Below are 20,579 nucleotides of genomic sequence, written 5' to 3'. Positions count from 1 at the left end.
CCGGAGAGGGCATTTTAAACTCCAGCTCAGCAAACAGCTCAGAGTTGCCAGGGAATACCCAATCCTAAATGCATTACCATTCAATACTTGAGCTTTTAGCTATACTAAGCCATATTCTGTAATGGAGACCAATAAAAGAGCACACAGAGCTGCTCCTAGCCATACTGCAAATTATGTTAAATAACCCACACAGACTGGACCAAACACTTTACTGCTCTGATTTTTTTGGTAATCTCTACACCCAACGTGGGACTCAAACTCACAATCCCAAGATCGAGTTTGCATGTTTCACTGACTGAGCCAGCCAGGCACCCGATTCTGATTTTTAAAAAATTGTTCTACAGTGTTCCTGCAGATTCCACTACGTCAGCCTCCTTTTAAGGTTACTTGAAAGAGAGAGCCTGAGAGGTGGGGGAGGAGGGGGGCAAAGGGAGAGGGAGAGCGAATTCCAACCAGATTCCATGCTGAGCACAATGCAGGGATCGCTCATGGCCCTGAGATCACACCTGAGCCAAAACTAAGAGCCAGATGCTTAACTTACTGTACCACCCAGGCACCCCCACCACCAGCCTGTTTTTGTCACAATTTTCACTCAGGTAATACTACATTTTACTGTTCAAAGCCACTGAAATCCACTGTGAACAAAGCTAGACAAAAAATAAGGGTATTCTTCCCCCGTAACTCTAATATCTGCCATTAATACTTAACAGGGTGCATTTTGTGTTCCACATCACTGGGTGAGGAAAGCCATCCCTCTTAGAAGAATTCAAGAGAATGGATATAACCTAAAAAATTTCCTTAGAATTTTATTATTTAGACTCTACAGGAAGTCAGTGTACTCTGTGGCCAGAAATTCCTGTTCCTCATTAATGAAATTTCAAATCAAACTTTTACAATATAGCTAGCCAACTCATGCCTTTATCAGTCACGATCAAATCCCAAATTTACCAGCAATAGGCTTAAAAAAATAATAATACATACTCAAGGTGTTTTTAAAGGTTTCCTTCACAGAGTAATTAACCTAAGATTAAACTGAAGGCTAAAATGATACTGGTAACAACGTTCTTCAACTTTATACCAGGTTTAAGTGAAAACATTCCTATGAAAAAAGGTCTGCCATAATCTGGGAAATACTAATAGCTTACTTATGAAAATTTTTGCTTTCTAAATGTTATCAAATGAAGATACTGAACTTTCTCTTCTACAGCTTGCTACAGCCAACAATGTCAGACCTATGAAAAAAAGCTATCACTGATAGGAAACAATTAGGGATTCCAATGCACACACGTTTTCTGTTGCTTGCTGTTAGTTAACAGTTGGAATTAAACAGAAGTGGGTAATTAGTAAAGGCCAATATTAAACTGCAGAAATAAACTGGCGAGGATTTTTTGTGCATGTCACATTAAGAAAATGTTAACTGCCTTTCAGAGATACACCATGGAATTTTGATATATCCCTTAAACACATTCAGACCTAAGAGTTCCAAAGAGAATTCCTATTAAGTTGTTTTTCTTAAAATTAAAAATGTTTTTTGACAATAGGTAAATCCCTTACACCAAGAACCCTGAAAGATTTTGAAAAGCTGGTAAGACTAATTCTTGATATTCCATGTTATTTCCAATTTTATTGTTTGATACTTAGACAGGTCTAAACATGAGCTTTTGCCATTTCTTCACCCTTAGCGTTTTAACCTCCAAAGGTTTTTAAAGACCACAAATAGCCCGATTTTTATGTAACAGGAACAAGAAATCCACCAGCACCAAAAACTTTAAAACTCAGATCTTTAGTAGCAGTCTTTTAGAACACTCTAGATTAAAAATGTAATAATTTGTTAAAGCATGCAAAAAAGTGTAACAGTGAATAAAAACCACAACTGACAAAAATATTGGTTAACATTCCAAACATGTATAACCAATGAACATGGCCTAGGTTTTTTTTTTATTGGTATTCACTTCAGAAACTTGAATCCACAGATATAAGCAGTATATTACCAGAAAGTTACAAGTAAACACAGATTATACATGCAAATTTCTGTTCACAAAGGTCACATGTGCAGGTATATGAATTAGAAGCGTGCGTCTAGATTATGGCCAAACTGTTTTTAAAATGCAGAAATGTAAAATTACATCTTGAAATATGAAGAGATGGTCTACACACTTCAAAAATCAAATGTTGCTTATACCAGATGTATGACAGCTACAGGATTCAAGTGACAAGCAATAAGATCTCAAGAAATTAATACTGCTCAAAGAGAACGGGAGTATTTTTACATTTCACTGAAAATACATTGACTACTAGAATACGAAATCTAGCAGGAACTTAGGGGAAAAAATTACAAAAATCTAAAGCCAATTACTTAGTATTTCTTATTACCTAAACAACAGCATGACATTAAAAGAAAACTGCACCTGCTTTTTAATTGCCAATCTCATATTAATGAAGATCTCCAAATAAAAAGCAACCCAAAAAGCTTCCAACTCCAAATGAAAAGTCTGCAAGGCTCAGATTAAAATGTGGAATGTTTCAGATGAAAGTAATAAAAATACAATTGGTTTTGTTCTTTATTGAATGGAATCAAAAGTTTTGACATTTCTTTGAAGCTTGGAACTAAATTTCATTTCTCTGAATGATTCTACATCTTTTTTCTTAGTGGTGCAAGTTGTCTTAAGTAGCGAGTCAGTCTCTACAAAGTACTTCGGTCTGTTACCATTCTGATAAAACAAAAACAATTCTTCATTAACTTAACCGTATATGTATTTTTGCTGTAACACTTAACACATGAACAGACATCTATTATTTTTCCACTAAAACAAAAGAGTACAATAGTTTTCTTCTAACTATCAGTATTATATTTAAAAAAGGTTAACATTAAAAACAAAGAACCATTATTTTCTTTGAAATCGTTAAGCTTCTTGCACATCTTAAGCTTCCTTCTTCTGCCTGCGTTCTTCTGCCAATTTATTCAGAAATTTCTGAAAAGAAAAAAAAATTACAAGGATTAAGTCACCTAAGAAAAACTAAATGGATGAACTCCAAAATAAAATATTCGATCGAAGTTTATGAATTTGAATGTAATTTAACTGTAACATTATCAGTTGTTTTTAAAGATTCAGTTATTCTTAAGTCAGTATACAAAACTAGATCACAGTACATAAGACATGAAAAAAATGGTAAAATGTGAAAAAAGGTTATTTCAACTTAAAATTAACATTAACTTACAGAGATAAGAAAACAAAGATCATACTTGCATAGAAGAACTGCCACTGCTCCAAGAAAATTACATGCATTAAAATAACATGCGTTTATTCAAATAGTGCATCTTCCATTAAAGTGGGGAAACATTTTCTTAAAGGTAGTAAATATTTTGTCTGTGGGCCACTCTTTATTTCAACTACTCAATTCTGTTACAGCAATAAAGCCAGCCATAAACAATACTTAAGTGAATGACTACGGCTATGTTCCAAAAAAAACCCCACCTCACCTACAAAAGCAGTGACCCCTGCCTGTATTCCACTTGTAATTTCTAGAGTTCTTGGACATATTAAGACATTAATAAGTAACCCTCCCCCCCAAATCTAAAACACCCGAAGTTTCTTTACTTCTGGGTAGAATTTCTCAACTCTATAGTTACTCCCAATTGATGAGAGGGTTAAAAAGCATTGGAAAAAACACTCAGGAAAGTATCAAGTTATTTATCATTAGCAAAATATTATATTGCATAATACATTTTAGTGAAGTCGACAAAGTTCCTTTAAAATAGAAATAAGTAATAAAGAGAGCCGCCTCCAATAAACAAATGAAAATTAGAATAGCTAGGAAATATTAGATAGCATATCATTTATAAAGTATCAAGTATTAAGAGACAACTTTTGTATTTCAATACTCTTCCATGTAATACACAATGTCTGCTACTAATGGAATTAAACCATTTTTTTCATATGCTAAATGTAAGATACATATAGGTAGCAAAGAACACCTCCATTTGATTTCATCTCAAACTAGTGACACAGGCCAAGAACTGGCATTATTTCCTAAATTCAAGGCTATCTACCCCCCCCCCACAGGCTATCTTTATCCATCTAAATCAACACACAGAACATGTTTGATAACGGAATACTCCAATAGCTCTCTACTATAAAACAGTGCAAAAAACCAGGTTATTTATAATTAATGAGTTAACTCCTTTCAAGTTTTTCCCTAGTTATCTGTTTTAATACTCAGTCCTTAAAGAAGTCAGTAAAATACCAAATTTCAAAATATCCAACTAGGAATTTGTTATGCTTCATTATGCTTTATTTACTCATTTATCCTTATATCCCACTGGTCATAAAACTCAGAGTATCATTATTAATAAATAATTTAATGGCAATATAAAAATCATTAAGTATGAAGGGACATGGCACTTCACAAAGTTGAAAAAGCTTCTTATTATTCCACTTGGCTTTCAGGTCTCCAGAATCTTCCAAATAAGAGAAATTATATTCCAATACCCATTTGGAAATATTTAGATAACTTTAATTATAACAGAATTTATAACATGGTTAGAAAATTATTCAATTATTTAATTAGAATGTACTATAGAAAAAGGCTCAACAGAAGTTCCTAGAATTCATTAGACTGCTTAAGGCCCATCAACAAAGAAATAAAAGTGTCAGGGGCGCCTGGGTGGCTCAGTTGTTAAGCATCTGCCTTTGGCTCAGGTCGTGATCCCAGGGCCCTGGGATTGAGCCCTGCCTCAGGCTCCCTGTTCTGCGGGAAGGCTGCTTCTCCCTCTCCCACTCTCCCTGCTTGTGTTCCCACCCTCACTGTCTCTGTCAAATAAATAAAATCTTAAAAAAAAAATAAAAATAAAAGTGTCATCTCCAGGATAAGGCATTGTGATGGGTCTACAGAAGGTACCATACACATTTTACTTTGCATAAATATACACGATCTATTTTCATAAAGGGACTCTCCTCTTTAGATTCAGCCTTACCTTTAATTTCTGATAATGAGGAAGGCTGCTGCAATGAGTATTCTTTGCAACTTCTTCATTTGTATAAAAGAGTGAACACAGCTTACAGTAAAACCCTGTTTTAGGTATCACATAGTCTATACCTAGAACACAAACATACATTCTTACAAATTTAGTAAATCGAAAATTTTAATTAGTGTTCTCAAATCTTTTTTCCGTCATTATTATGTGAATGAGATAATATTTGTGAGAAGTCCAACATAACCTAAGCTAAAACAAAACAAAAACCATATTAGTTAATTGTACTTAACTGATGTTTAAGGTCCCACCTAACTGTACTCTTAAAAGGCAAAAATATAAAAGATTAAAAAAAAAAAGCAATGTGAAATACTCAGAAACCTTTATGCGGAGCAAGAACATATTGTGAAATGGTAACAAAAGATAATACAAAATGAGGAGAGCTGGTTAAGTGGAAAAGAAAGAATATGTCAATTAAGATTTACAAATTGTTCTGCAGAGAAATAAAACTTAAAACGGTATCAGAGTTTATGTAAGACCAAGTAGTAAGAACTTGGGAAGGGTGAGAGGGGAAGAACAAAGCCTTAAATCTCACCAACAGGAACATTGGGCTGATATGGTCCAATTCTATACTCATCTGGGATTGTATAGTCCTCCTTGTTTTCATCACTTTGGCCATCTGCATTTTCACTTGTATCTTTGTTGGGATCATCAGCATTCTCAGCAGGTTCAGCGCCTGGTTCTGTATTTTCCTCATTTTTAATTCCATTTTCCAACGCTGCTTCGTTTTCTTGATCAAGTTCCTCGATCTTGTCCACCTTAATTTCAACCAAACCATCATCATTTTTGTCACCAGATTTAAATGCCATGCCCGATTTACGAAGTTTCTGAAGTTCCGAATCTTCCTCATCACCAACCTCATCTAGAGTGACAAAACCTTCCATACTCCCTGGGAAACGACGCTGTTAAGAAAGACAAATTTACTCTGCAACAATTATCCTGCAGCATCCCTTCCATCTGCTTTACTTGAAGGGAAAGGGATAGCATCTTTGTCTATTCATTCTTTCAAAATACTGACTTTTTCCTTTCTCTCCCAAAATCACTGTTTTGTTTTGTTTTTTTTAAACAGCTTTGTTTTAAATCTGTATAATTAAAAGCTTGCCTCACACGAAGAGCAGAAAATAAATAAGGACATTATATTCTACACTTCTGAAAACTATTAGGCTGCAAGGACTATATCAAAATGTGATTTGATAAAAGTAGTTCAATGGTATCCTTTGGAAGATAGTATCTTATGATACAACTTATTTAGAGAACACTCAGTCTAAAGTATGTAGCGGTTAAAAAAGGGAAAAAAAAAAAAAATCAAGCTCTGGAGCATGACTGCCTATGTTTAAATTTTGACTCTGCCGCTTATAAGCAGTATGACCAAGGACAATTTACTGAACTTCTCTATGCCTAAATTTTCTCATTCATGAAACCAAGTTAACAAAGATATGTATCTACTGCTTACAGTTACTGCGAGGATTAAGTTTATTAGCATACACAAAGAGCTCATAAAAATGTATAGCATGTAATAAGTATCAGCTCTTAAGAGTGCAAACATATTATACAACAATCATCCACTTCAGCCAGAAAAATAACTTGAAGACCAAGTTATGTCTTGACTAGGCGCCTGGGTGGCTCAGTCGGTTAAGCGTTGGCCTTCGGCTCAGGTCACGATCCCAGGGTCCTTGGATCCAGTCCTGCGTCAGGCTCCCTGCTCAGCAGGGAGGCTTAATTCTCCCTCTGCCTTTGCCCTTGCCCCCTGCTCGTGCTCGCTAGCTCTCTCTTAAATAAAATCTTAAAAAAAAAAAAAAAAAAGAAGAAGAAGAAGAAGACTGTTATGTGACCAAACCATTAAAATCTGGAGGCTAAAAATTCATCTTCCAATAGTTGAACATTGGTTACAAAGGACCAATGGGCCAGGAATACTAAGATCTCATTGAAAGAGCCATTTAACATAAGGAGCTTCAAGGGCATTTTAATGCTCTAATCCTTAACACATAATCAGTACACCATGGTTTTTTACTTTCTTTATGCTATGTATATAATTTTATATTTGTATTCACCTTATATGCTTATCTGTAACGTGTGTTCTAAGAAAAATGTTTTAAAAGCTACTGAATTATCTGATATAGCTTATGTTTCTCAAATAGAATTTTTCAAAGTTAACAATTTTTATTTATTTTTTAAAAAGATCTTATTTTGGGGGCGCCTGGGTGGCTCAGTTGTTAAAGCGTCTGCCTTCGGCTCAGGTTGTGATTCCACGGTCCTGGGATCGAGCCCTACATCGGGCTCCCTGCTCCGTGGGAGGCCTGCTTCTCCTTCTCCCACTCCCCCTGCTCGTGTTCCCTCTCTCGCTCGCTCTGTCAAATAAAATCTTTAAAAAATAGATAGATAGATAATAAATAAAAAGAAAGATCTTATTTTTAAGTAATCTCTACACCCAACCTGGGGCTCAAACCCACAACCCCAAGATAAGAGTTGCATGCTCCACTGACTGAGCCAGCCAGGTGCCCCAAGTTTAATAATTTTTAAGTGAGTGGCAAAATGTTTTAAGTATCTTGGGTCAATTAACTTATTATAAACTCGTATCTCCCATCTTTTTAAAAACAAGCTGGACTAAAAGGCTGCCTACATGTACTTATACACTACCACTATAATACACAAATATAGATTTAGGTCTTCCTCCTTCCTTAGTAAAAATTTCCTTCTGTGAGTTGACAGTTTTTAACAACTATTATAAAAAGTCTTATTTAACCTATTTATTGCAGAGTTTACTTTTAAATATTTATATTATGGTTCATGACTGACTTTTTCTAATATTAAGTGACTAATTCTCTTTAATCTGATCCTGCTAGTGTAAATAATATGAAACTTTTATCTGATCTAGTTTTCTATCAACACAGGTCAATATACAATCTTCCTTTACCTTTTTTAGCTTTTTCTTTGCAGCTGCCGAAGCACTGGCATTTCCGTCTTTTTTCACAGCTTTGTCCGAAGGTTCCTTTTTCCCATCAGAAGCCACATCACCTAAATTAGCAAGATCTGTCTCATCTCCCACTGAACTGCCACTTTCTAGCAGTGCTGCTGCTTCTTCTTCATCTACAAGTAGCTCATCTTCAGATTCAAGAAGCATGTTAGGTTCTTGCTCAGCTTGGTCATCCTTTGTATCTTTTTCACCATCTTCACCTGACTTCTCTTCTTGTTCTTTACCTTCAGTTGTACTTTCAGTCTTCTGGGAACCATCAATCTTGGATTTCTTATCGCTTGGAGATTCTTTGCCATCTGGAGAATAAGATCTTTTCCTGAAATCAAAAGGATACCCCCTCAATTAATTCTCCTGAGTTGGAAAACAAAAGGTGAATATACCAGTATATATACACACACAAAATGAAATTACCGAGATTTATCTTTTTTCAGTAAGTCAATGCCTCTGTTGGGAATCTAGAAGACAAAATTTTGTATCAGTGAAATAAATGTATTAGAATATGCTCATGTGCAGATTATATAATTATGCAATTAACTAATAGTTGAGGAACATTCTTTATATCAACTAAGCTTATTCAATCCCAGTAACCATACCTAAGAATGTAAGTAAGCAGTTCATTACAATCAACATTTCAACAGAGCATAGAGCAAGTGGATAGTAAGTATTTTGGTAGCAGAACTCAAGTTCAAATAAAATCTTAGAATAGATAAAAGCAATAAAGGCATTTTTAACGTAACATCATCAAAACAACAACAACAACAAACTTCTACTGAAGAATACCAGGGGAAAAAAGGTTGCTATCTTTAAATAACCAAACCCTATATTCTTAACAAATAAAAGTATTTAAGAATGTTGTGGCTTGAAATATGTGAAACAAGCTTTATAACGATGACAAATCCATTACTACATACCCTCAGTACCAATTTTTTATATTTTTCAGACAAGTCTACTTTCACACATCTCCCCTGAAACCAAAGGGCCTTTTTCAAACAGTGGTCAACCATTGCCATTGCATCTTCCCTGGTCTCCATCTCAATAAAGGCCTTAAAAAAAAGGGGAAAAAAAAGCAATCAGCTTACAAGATATTACTTAATACTGTAAGAAAAAATTAACTTAAAAAGTCTGGAAAGATACAAACTCTAAATGCCATATACAAGAGTTAACAACAAAATAAAGATGCTTGACTCTGAATTTTTAAAACGAAAAACCACAAGTGATTATAAACTGGTATTTTTTGCAGACCAATTTGGCAGTATCAAAGTAAAGAAAGTATGAGGATACAATATTCTAATTCTGAAATTTATCCTTCAATTATATGATACAAATATGTAAAAATCTATATGCTGCCAAGTCCATAGCACCAATGGTACAGTCCAAAAACCTCTAAATATCCATCAACTCAGGAAGTTAAATTTGTTAGTTTACTCAATGGAATCACATATAAAGTGGAAAGCAACAGTATAATATAATACCACTTGAGGCAAGGAAGAAACAGTATACCTACATACACACACGGAGAGATTTTTTTGGATGCAAACTTGGAATACCATCTTTACTTTCCACTTTATAGTTTCTCAGTATTTACTAACTGTTCTACACACTGAGAATCTACTGTGACTTAAAAAAATATCATTTATCAGGCAAGGAAAATTTAAAATTTATCTGAGAAGATAATTATTCTCCCTTTATTAAAAATGAAGATACACACAAAAAACCTTGAAGCACTGAGAAATAATCTTAAAAACTCATTTTTATTTTTTAAGATTTTATTTATTTGAGAGGGAGAGAGAGAGAGAGCGCATGACAGGGGAGAGGGTCAGAGGGAGAAGCAGACTCCTCACTGAGCGGGGAGCCCGATGTGGGACTCAATCCCGGGATTCCAGGATCATGACCTGAGCTGAAGGCAGTCGCTCAACCAACTGAGCCACCCAGGCACTCTCTTAAAAACTTTTTTAAAAATTTTATTTAAATTCAATTAACATATAGTGTATTATTAGTTTCAGAGGGAGAGTTCAGTGATTCATCAGTTGCATATAACACCTAGTGCTCATTACATCTCATGCCCTCCTTAATGCCCATTACCTAATTACCCCACCCCCCAACCCCAGCAACCCTCAGTTTGTTTCCTTTAGTTAAAAGTCTCTTATGGTTTGTCTCACTCGCTCTCTGATTTTGTCTTATTTTATTTTTCCTTCCCTTCCCCCATGATCCTCCTTAAAAACTTCTATATGTGGTATTACCTGACTTTTCATCCTCATCAGTATATAATTTTTTATTTTTCCATAAGGCTCAGCAAGCTTGAGAACTGCACTGTCAGAATAGCCAGAATGAGGTAAATTGCTGAGATGTATCACACGTCCAAGCTCTTGCTTTTGATCAAACTTCTGGTCTGGCTTCCCCTCGGGTTTCTAAATAATAAACAAGCACACAAATAAAAAAGGCAAATCGAATGGTGACAGGTATGCTATAATTATTTGTTAATAGATAAGGTAATTCTAGTTATTAGCAACAACTTAAAGTAGCTAAAGTTAATAAATATTAAATTAAAATGATGTATTAAATGGTTTGTGGTGCAAATCTGGAAAAAATCGATAATTACCTTTATTCTTTTATACTTCTGTGATAAATGAACTCTCACTGGCTTGCCAAATACTAATGCTGGTGTGGTTGTATAATAATCCACTGCAGCTTGAGCATCCTCTGTAGTTGCCATTTCAATAAATGCCTAAAATTGGACAAAATTATCATTTCTGAAACAAAAGAACAATGCCAAGTCTTTCTAGATATATTTAATCATTAGAAAGCATCTTTAAGAGTCTAAAAACAGAACCAACACTGCTAATTTGCTATTATTTATTTATTTATTATGCTATGCTAATCACCATACATTACAGCATTAGTTTTTGTAATTTGCTATTTTTTTAAAAGGTCATCTCAGATTTTACTATCTTCATGCTACTCAAGTGTCATTATGTCTACTGTATTTGAAACAATAATTTGGCACCCATTTTGGTAAAAGTTTAGAATGGCTTCTCAAATAATTATCATCCTTTATAAAAGAGCCCTTATAATAATAATATGATGACAATTTTACTGCTTAAGGACTACAATTAATAAATTTACTAAATAATCCATTAGGCTGAGAAATTAATGTTATTGACACACTTCAACTCTTTGCTTTTTTCTCTATTAAATTCCGTATTAATGATTTAAAATTATATTGAGTTTTCACTCTCTCTCAAATAAAATAAAATTAAAAAAAATTATATTGAGTTCTTTTTATAATACAAAATCATGTAATTCCTTCAGGAAATATATTAGTAATGAATAAATACTACACTTATTTCAACTCATACCTCATTAATTTTATTTAGAATCAGATGATTTGAAATGACTCCAAACGGTTCCACCAGCTGTAATAGTTGATATCTCAAGTTTTTCCCTCGCTGAAAATCCATGATGTGAACAACTCTACTTGTTTCCTATCCATTAGGAAAAAATCAAGTCAAGAAGTCTCTTTAGAATCAAGATGAAACAAGTTATATATTAGAAGTTTCAAGTCTAAAGTTAACCACACCAGATTAAGTATTTAAAACTACTCCTTAACATTCTAGAGAATTTTAAAACTACACAGGAAGTCAGATTCACTGGGATATATCCCAAAGTTTCAGAAAGCCTCCTCTGCAGTTATTTTTAAATAGAATACACATAAATGGGCAGCAAAATTTGGTACACTCAAAGTGAGATCTCTATACTATGGGTATATGAAAAAAGTCATGTAAAAGCCTGATGGTTTTCAAGCAATAGCAGTCTTTCTATAATAAAGAACTACAATACAGGTTCAATTTATAGAAATCTTGAAGTTAAATTACATTTCCCCAAAAAACAAAGTAAAAGAAAGAGCTGTATTACTGACCACTCTGCCTTTCTGCATGTGTCTTGGTCCTTGCAGGTTCCCATTTCCAGCACCTTTATGGAGAAAAAATGGTTTTTTTAATCTTATAATAAATATACTTAACAGTTTTAAGTGAAAAATGAGACATCTTCCTTTTTTAAAGATTTTACAGAGAGAGAGAACACACAAGAGTGGGCTGGTGGGGGGGCAGAGGAAGAGAAGCAGACTCTCTGCTGAGTGCAGAGCCTTACAAAGGGCTCCATCTCAGGACACTGAGATCATGAACTGAGCAGAAACCAAGAGTAGGGACACTTAACCAACTGAGCCACACATGCACCCCTCTTTTTCTTTTCTCTATTTAAAAGTAGGTTCTACACCCAGCCAGGAGCCCAATGCGGGGCCAGAATTCACAACCCTGAGATCAAGACCTGAGCTGAGATCAAGAGTCAGACGCTAAACCGACTGAGCCACCCAGGCGCCTCAGGAAAACAGGACATCTTTCAAACACAAATCAGAGGTTACCACAAATATAGTAAGAACCATGTCTTCTCATGTGATATGTTATTTTTGGATAGTTTTTCAACAAGCCTTCTTTTACCTCTAATCACTGCATTTCATTTTTATGGTAAAAGCTCTTAGGGAAAGGTAACAAATTTTATAATCACCCAGATTTCCTCTTGGTCCAACTGCTGGTCCCCCAAGATGAAATGAGGGAGGTGGAGGTCCCAGAATTCCTGGTGCTGGGTTTGTAGACTGCTGCAGCATGAATGGATCACCCCTAGTAACGTGAGACATAAAATGTAATGAATGACAAAGAGGTCCATCAGAAATAATTTAAGATTTATTGTTAAAATACCCCTTTAGTGATTTTAATTCCAATCGTTGTAGGCATTTATATGTGTGAAGTAACTAGGGAAAAAGCTATAATAACAATAAAATAAAAATCACTAACATAAAAATTAAAATTCTAAAGATTCTTTTACCCACAGTGACTTATACCAAACTCTCATATTTAATGAAGATACTCAGAAAACATTTTTTGTTTATAAATTTTGAAAGTTTAACCTGAATTCCTTATAATGATCTCCTTTATAAACAAGAGCTTAAAAATTTTAACTTACATTGTGTGTCCTGTATCATTGTCAGGATTCCATTCTGGGTAGCTTTAAAGAGACCAGAAAATTAACTTTAAAATAAAACTGTCCTTTTCACAAAATAGCCTTGTTTGGCCTTTAAAACAGAGTTTATTTATTAGTGAAGTTATAGGAGAGTCTAAGTGTTAGAAATATTACAGTTTAAAACATATCATATAGATACTTCCAAAAAAACCTCCAGAACTACAAAATAATCCAAATGAACAAGAATAAACTTGTTCTGAATTGAAAATGTAGGTAATATATGTTGAAGTTTAATTTTTAAATTTATTTGGTAAGTCATAAGGAGGAAAAAGTGCTGCATGGGGAATTGGAAATGTTGAGTATATAGGGAAATAAGGACCAACCACAGATTTTCCTTCTCCAATTGTAATACCAATACCAAAAACAGAGTTGAGTTGTTGACACTAGAAAGAAAAGAAAGCCCCAACAGAGCTAGACATATGTGAAAACTGGCATTCTAGTAAACAATGGGTATGTGTGTTTAGGCAGGGAGATGCTTTATGAATTCAATTCCATTCCAGCAGCTTAAAATCAGAACCAAAGGTAACTCAAAAGCAAAAAATGTATATTGACGGATTCTGCTTGATAACTTGTAATTTCTAACGACTTTTCCCCTTTTCTCTATCTTCTATATTTTTAGAGCATGTATTAACTGTTATTGAAAATGCTTGAGTCAGAATATTCTATGTATCAAAGGCCATCTGTAAGTCTATTAAAAATTCTTGCAATTTGTAGAAAAAGAGCCATTGTTTATTTGTCCTACAAGTAATATTAAATAACAAAATACCACTATCACTGAACCTAATATTCCGAAAGAGAGATTCCAGATCTAAACATTTTGTTTATAACTGGTAAAGTCTGGTCAGTATCAACTATGCAGTGGTAACAATGTGGATATTACAAGCAAATGATGAACTCCCCAAAACCAATCAATGGCTGTTTCTGATTCACGGTACGGATGCTTTAAAGGTATTTCAAACTCCTACATTTCAAGAAGAAGCTGGCATCGACGACTGTGACTTGCTCCATTGATATGTTGACTCCACTCCTGCAGCAAAGTAAATTAGTAGAATTAACAAAAATAAAGCTAAAATATTTTCATTTGAACCAAACTCTAGGAAGTTAATTTATATGCAGTATGACAGATGGTAGAAACACCTGACCATTCACTAGTCACAATGAATTAATTTAAAACCATTTCTCTGAATCCTTGTAGCATGATCCTGCCCTCAAATACGCCATGCACATTCTTGGAAAAACTGGATAACTTGGTTAACATACTAATAGACCTGACAGGGAAGAGATAAGAGTTAATAAAGATCAAGAATAATAACTGACCTTGAGATCAGCTAGACATACTATTCTCTTCTGTGGACCAAATTGGATTATATATATTGTATCATTAGAACTGCTTTTATATAATTCAATGGTAAAATATCCATGCTTCTATTTTTCTAGAAATGTTATAAATGTAGTTAAAAATAGACTTTCATCATTTTATCCAGCTTTGAGGCATGTTCCAAGTGTACTACAGCCATGAAAAGCTAAGATTCAACAGTAATGGCTTTTCTAGAAAATGCTCCCCATTTATCAAAAAACTAAGCTCCCATTATATTTCCCAAAAGTAAAGAAGCAAATTTCAGGAATGTCTGTTTCCAAATTTTAGGGAGCGGAAACACTATATTCATCGATATTTGTGCTCCTTTGTGGTTATTTTTAATTTAAGGGATTAACTTCTTTCCTATTTTATGCAAATAAGCTTTCCTTTTTTAAAAAATGCACATATAAATGATCAATGTTTTAGACAACTGAAGAAAGAGGAGTTAGGAAAAGTAGGCTCTGCAGTCAGACTGCCTAGGTTCCATTCCCAAGGTGCCACTTAGTAGACATGAATCCTTGGTACGTATTATTGAAATTTACTATGATTCAATACTCTCCTAGGATTTTGTGTAAATTGAATGACTAAAGGTAAACTGCTTATCAGAACATTGCCAGGCACATAAGAAGTGCTCAAAAAAGAAAAAAAAAATGAACTGTCATTACACTGCTTATAAAGCTACTTCGTTTTACAATTCCTGCTTTACAAGTATTGTTGTTTTACAAATTCCCACAAAATGAGGCAAGTTTTGTCACATCCACACTACCTAATACATTGTATTTGGAATATAAAACAGGGTCAGGCAATGTTTTTAAAAGGGGGTCTCACTTAGAGCTGAACTAAAATAAGAAACCAAATTACAAGAGATACCTTCTTGAAAAGCTTCAGAATGGTATTTTATAAACCTAATTTAAAAAAAATGGATTTATATTACAACAGCTTACAAACTTCCTCTGCCCTAAAAGAACTAAAATCCTGTGAAAGAACTATGAAAGCTGTTATCTCAAATCTAGATTGTCTTTTAAAAATAATGGCTAACAGCTAAGGAACTTGAAGAAATCTCTCCAGCTGGCTCCACAACTAGTTATTTGGGATATAAAAAGTTTGTACTTGCAAAGCAACAGACCACTGACTTACTGGAGGACACTTTTAAAATGGCTGTTAAGAAGAGGCGCCATAGGTAAAGTTCACAAAATTCGTAAGAGGGATTAAACAAATACCTTAACTTAGAATTTTCTGAACTAAAAATAGATTTTATTTAAAATGTCCTTGAGAAGCAGTGTGCTGGGAGAGGAGTAAAAGTTACCCTATTAGGCACGTTTCTAATTCATAGGAGATGGAAAGGGTATCTAGTTGAACAGAAAACTATTTATATCCAATCCTCTATGCTCTTTAAAGTTTCAAATTTATGGTAAAAGTGTAGCTGGTCTTTCAAAGTACTAGAAGGAAGGCTAAGATCAAAGAATTATTATGTACCTCCCAAACCAACCCATTCCTAATCTGCACTACACCACACCGGATCTTTGGTTTAAAGTGAGGATTAAGAGTCAAAAGGGTTTTTAAAAAACCTATATCCTTAATTCTACATTGAGGTAGCTTTCACATCAGATTAAGGTAAAAGGATTCACGTTTTGAATGTAGAAGTTCTGTAGGAAAACTATATTCACCTTGATGTCTTTGAGATACCTAAATTATATAAAGAAAGGATAATTTGGGAGAAGCACTTCTGGAATGGCAGAATAAAGAATTTAAGGGCTTCTAGAATAATACTAAAAGGAAAAATATGAACCCAAGTGACAAGACAGTGAAAAGGCTGTAGCGGGCACTTTGCTTTAAAGTGAAAAGAATTTGAGGCAAGTTTGAGGTCGTGGAGAAAAGCAATTTGACATTCTAAAATGACCTAGAAAGAAATAAAAGCAACACCATCACTGAAAGTCACTTAAAATATCAAATAATGATGACAAATTAGATCACGTTTTTCACCTAAAAGTTCCTTATTTCATAGTAAGATGAAGTTTTGCTCATGTAAGCTATTTAACACTACCACTAAGTGAAAAGAACAGATTTTCCAAGTTATGCAGCAATACCAGAGAGCAGGATTAAATGTTTAAAAATTTTCATTATCTACTTTCACCACAGGAATTTTCTCTCAAGTCGTTGTTTCTATGTCAGCTATAAAATGAGAAAGGACCACAACTAAAGGTAAATAATTATTTTTTCAATAACACAGATACCCAGAAAACATGAGCTATGTTAAGGAAACTGGAATACATTGAGAATCCAAGTGCTTAAACTTCTTTTTAAATTGGCCCAATTTACAAATACAAATTTTGTAAATCAATCAATCAATCAAAGGGCCTCAAGTAATTCTTAAATGTTCCCAATACTGTGGCATAATACCAAAACCAGCTAGGGCCTAAGCATTTTTACAGGTTTAAAATACTTCTTGCACTAGGCAGGGTATCTTACTCTTGAATCCAAAGTTTCATCAGATATTTTAAAACTGTTCTCTTGTTAATTTAGACTCATTTAACTATAGTGATTTATTAATATTATTGTTCAGGAACTAATAGGCAGCAAAATCTGGAGAGAAAAGATTAATCACATATAATATAGAAACTTTTCTCTGATTAAAGCCCTCTTCTGGTTTCCTTTTGTGTTCCTTTAGTGTTTTTCTATGTGCAAACAACAAGGGTAAATACTGCTCAAAGTCAGAATAAGATTTCCAGCAACAGTTGTTGATGTATGAGGACTCCATTAGCAAAGATTTTAAGTCCCTCAGAATCACTTTTCATTTGAGACACTGTAGCTATTCTGCTTGGAATTTAGAGATCCTATCTGAGAACACTGATCATGTTGCCAATTCTGCAAAAAGGCAAGAACAGAAAAAACTGAGTCACCAAAGTTTTGTGGACCTTTTCACTAAATCAACTCCCAGCAGAGCTAAAACTTTATCCAACGTATTTGGAAAAAAGACAACACTAAAGACACCTAGTAAATAAAACTCCTTAACTTTTATGAGTTTGGGGCTACGTCTTCAATAAAAATTAATCTAGGAATTTAAATTTAGCATCCAATGTTAAGTTTATTTTATTTGGATTAAAGATTAAAATATTCCTTGTTTGTGCTGTACTTAAACTATTATACACTAATTCAAAAGATTTTTGTATTATAGAAACACATAAACTTGGCTAAGAATTAACTTCTTAAAGACATTTTTCAAAGTATTCTGTAAATTCAAATAAAAGAAGTCTCTTAATTATCTGAGGCAAAAATACTGAGATTGAAACAGAAAAGGGAGTGACTGGTAATACTTTTAAATAGAATATTAAAAACAAAATCACTCATCATCTATCATTTAGTTTACTCAAAAAAATCAAGTCACTAAAAAATGCATTTTAAAGGGAGAGATATGAAAAAGAAATGACCCTTCCAGATGTTACCTTAAAGAAAAAACCCTGAAGAGTAATCATCAAATCAATTTCATGGCAGCAACATGGTAAGTAGAATAACTGTACAGCACATCAGGAAATATGGACGGTCAGAGCATAGATCAAGCTATTAGAGTGCTGTTATGTTGACTTTTAAGCCAACTGCACTATATATCGAAAAAAAATTCAGTGAGAACGAGTAACATTGAAAACGGAAGAGAAAGGACAATGTATTTATAAGGGCATTTTGAAAAAGCTCCCATTTTGCTAGATGTGATAATTAAAGCAAAGGAGAATTAGATATATATATATATATTTTTTTTTTTTTTCCTCTCAAATGACTATACCAGAAGTCTAAGCCTAGTCAGAAAAAGAATATGCTTATGAGGAACATAGAGCAGGATACTGCAGTAGTTGATTTTTCCAAGTCTCTAAAGGGACAGATGCAATATGGGATAATAAAAAGTGAGTTTTGAAGTATGTTTAAGAAAGTTGTGGAAAAGGAGGAAAAAAATGATGAAAAATTTCAGTCATAGTATGAGAGTTTGTGTTAAAGGGAAATTAAAAAAGAAGAATGAACTAATCTAAAATATGAAACATACTGAAACAAACACCAGGGCTCTACATTAACTCTTTCCCTGTAGCCACAGATAAGGAAAAAAAGAGAATTGTTCAAGAATACATCTTTACTACATACAAATCAGCAATCAAGACAGATGGAGAGCTGAAATCTAGCATCCTGAATGGCAGAGCACATTGACTGCAAAAAAAAAAAAAATACTTAAAACAATTCAACAAAGCAGACAAAAAACCTGCTTAAATATATGGTTAAGAAGAACATATTGATGCCAAAAACCAACAAGATAATCCCAGTGGATGACAGCTTTGTGGCTAGAAGTCATCTAGGCAGATTATATTAATGTAAAGCCCTGGTTTAATGCTCAAAAACAATTACCTTCCAAATAAAGTGTTCTCAAAAGCATAAAAATTCTTGATCAACTCAGTGTCACCAGACTACAGAATTAGAGTAAAAGATATAGGTAAATACAGAATAGTCACTACAATGTAAAAGAAATTAGAAGTATCTGTTGCATTAACTCACCTTATTAGAATGAACTGGCAAATCACATATAGAGCACAGATGGGGATAACCCTTCGGTAAGAGTCCATGGAAGTCTTCAATATTGCTACTTGGAGGAGCGCCCCTCTTTTTCTCAAAGAGAGATCTCTCTTGTAAGGGGCCAGGACCACGTCCCATTCTCTCATACTCACTGTCAAATTTATGATAGTTATGCGAGGTCTCACCAAAAAAAGAATCATCCCTACACCTTTCTCCATCTCTTAATCTGTCATCTTCATAATCCATTCTGTCATAATAACCAGATTCTTGAGAACGACTTCCATGGTCATAATCAAGCACTGGGTTGAGACTAGGACCACGATCATCAAAACTATCTCTTCTAAAGTGCCTTTTTTCTTCCCAATCATCCCTAGGTACTCTGTATGGTGGTTCCCGTGTAGCAGATCTGCCATCTCTACCATAACTCAATGTAGGGCCTTCTTCAGTTCTCCTCCTTTTAAGCTGTAGAAGGATTTGGGGCAAATTCTCAGGAGTAATCTTGTCCTCTGGATAACGACTCAGTTCATCTAAGTCTCTAGCAGACAGACCAAAGCTGGCCAAAATGTTACTGGCCTGGTCTGCATCTCCACGGTGTTGAGAAGACAAAGGGAGTGGACCTCTACTTCCAATGTTAAATATAGACTGCAAATTATGGGAAGAAGTACTAGCAGAAGACAGTGCACTATGAGCTCCTTGTTGATTCAATGAAGAACTCATTCCAAGATTCATTAAACTAGCAAGGCGTGCAGTACCCTGGTTCATCCTTCCAAGAGATGCTGGCATACTTAAAGACTGGGTAGCAGCAGCAAGAAGGCCTATTCCTGCTGCAGACAGGTCACGCCCATGACCCTGCGAATCCCTACCGAGAGATGACTGCTGGAATGACTTGGACATTGTAGAACTATCTCTTGTCTAGTTTATAGACTTAAAAAAAATTTTTTTTTAAAGAAGGCCAAAAAGAAAGCTCAAACTAGCAAACTAGGTTAACTTTGCTTCAAAAAATGGTAACGCCAAGAAAAAGGATCAATAAGGACTGTAGAATCTTCTTCAAGCTGAGAACCAGCAGACAACTCTGTAGAAAAATAAGCAATTTTAGTCATAAATCCCTTTAAGTAGATGCTGTTTTTTTAGAAAAAAAACTTATGCATCATGTTGATTTAAAAAAAAACATTTAAGATCTCAAACTTACAAGGAATTTATTACATATCTTAAACAGATTCCAGATGTATGCAGAGCCTGCATATAGATATTTAAAAAGTAGTCTTTCATGCCAAAGTTTATTAAAGGGAATTCCATACTGAATTTAAAAACATTTCAATTGAAGGATTAGATGTCTGAGTACATCAAAATTTCAATAAAAATATAGATGGGTCTCTTCTTTTGGAAGAATAAAAATACACCTATAGTATGATGTTTAAGTTCCAGGAGAAGACTAAAAACAAACAAAAAATCAAGGTCAGCAAGTCAGATGAATCAGTTGTATTCTGCTTTAGAAAATGAGACCTATTATTACTATCAGAAAGAACCAAGTAAAATCACAAGTAAATGAAGCTTAGGACCAAGTACCTAGGTATAAGATCTAAGACCAAACA

The 20,579-nt window shown here is 34.2% G+C and overlaps 1 protein-coding gene across 8 annotated transcripts in view; it reads right to left on the bottom strand.

Moving 5' to 3' along the window:
• Positions 1 to 793: 793 nt before the first annotated feature.
• The window catches only part of MATR3 (matrin 3), a 47,929-nt gene continuing 28,143 nt past the window's right edge, over positions 794 to 20,579 (bottom strand). For 5 of the 8 annotated variants that reach the window (XM_035014250.1, XM_035014248.1, XM_035014249.1 and 2 more), the window contains 14 exons: positions 18,970 to 20,059; positions 14,045 to 14,106; positions 13,023 to 13,064; positions 12,567 to 12,679; positions 11,923 to 11,975; positions 11,363 to 11,488; positions 10,606 to 10,731; positions 10,247 to 10,414; positions 8,918 to 9,049; positions 8,418 to 8,461; positions 7,947 to 8,322; positions 5,568 to 5,934; positions 4,976 to 5,097; positions 794 to 2,972 (listed from right to left, as the gene is read on the bottom strand). In XM_035014250.1, coding sequence (XP_034870141.1) covers positions 2,922 to 2,972; positions 4,976 to 5,097; positions 5,568 to 5,934; positions 7,947 to 8,322; positions 8,418 to 8,461; positions 8,918 to 9,049; positions 10,247 to 10,414; positions 10,606 to 10,731; positions 11,363 to 11,488; positions 11,923 to 11,975; positions 12,567 to 12,679; positions 13,023 to 13,064; positions 14,045 to 14,106; positions 18,970 to 19,881 — 2,694 coding nt within the window. In that variant the 5' untranslated portion in view covers positions 19,882 to 20,059 and the 3' untranslated portion in view covers positions 794 to 2,921. Of the gene's footprint in view, positions 2,973 to 4,975; positions 5,098 to 5,175; positions 5,935 to 7,946; positions 8,323 to 8,417; positions 8,462 to 8,917; positions 9,050 to 10,246; positions 10,415 to 10,605; positions 10,732 to 11,362; positions 11,489 to 11,922; positions 11,976 to 12,566; positions 12,680 to 13,022; positions 13,065 to 14,044; positions 14,107 to 18,969; positions 20,060 to 20,579 lie in introns of those variants that run through there. The other 3 variants (XM_035014254.1, XM_035014255.1, XM_035014256.1) reach the window with 3 other exon arrangements.

Source organism: Mirounga leonina, unplaced genomic scaffold (assembly GCF_011800145.1).
Source record: "Mirounga leonina isolate KUSES-001 unplaced genomic scaffold, KU_Mleo_1.0 Mir_168, whole genome shotgun sequence".
Classification (NCBI taxonomy): Eukaryota; Metazoa; Chordata; class Mammalia; order Carnivora; family Phocidae; genus Mirounga; species Mirounga leonina.
Note: the sequence above shows the minus strand (reverse complement) of the source record. Positions and strands in the feature narration are given on the sequence as shown.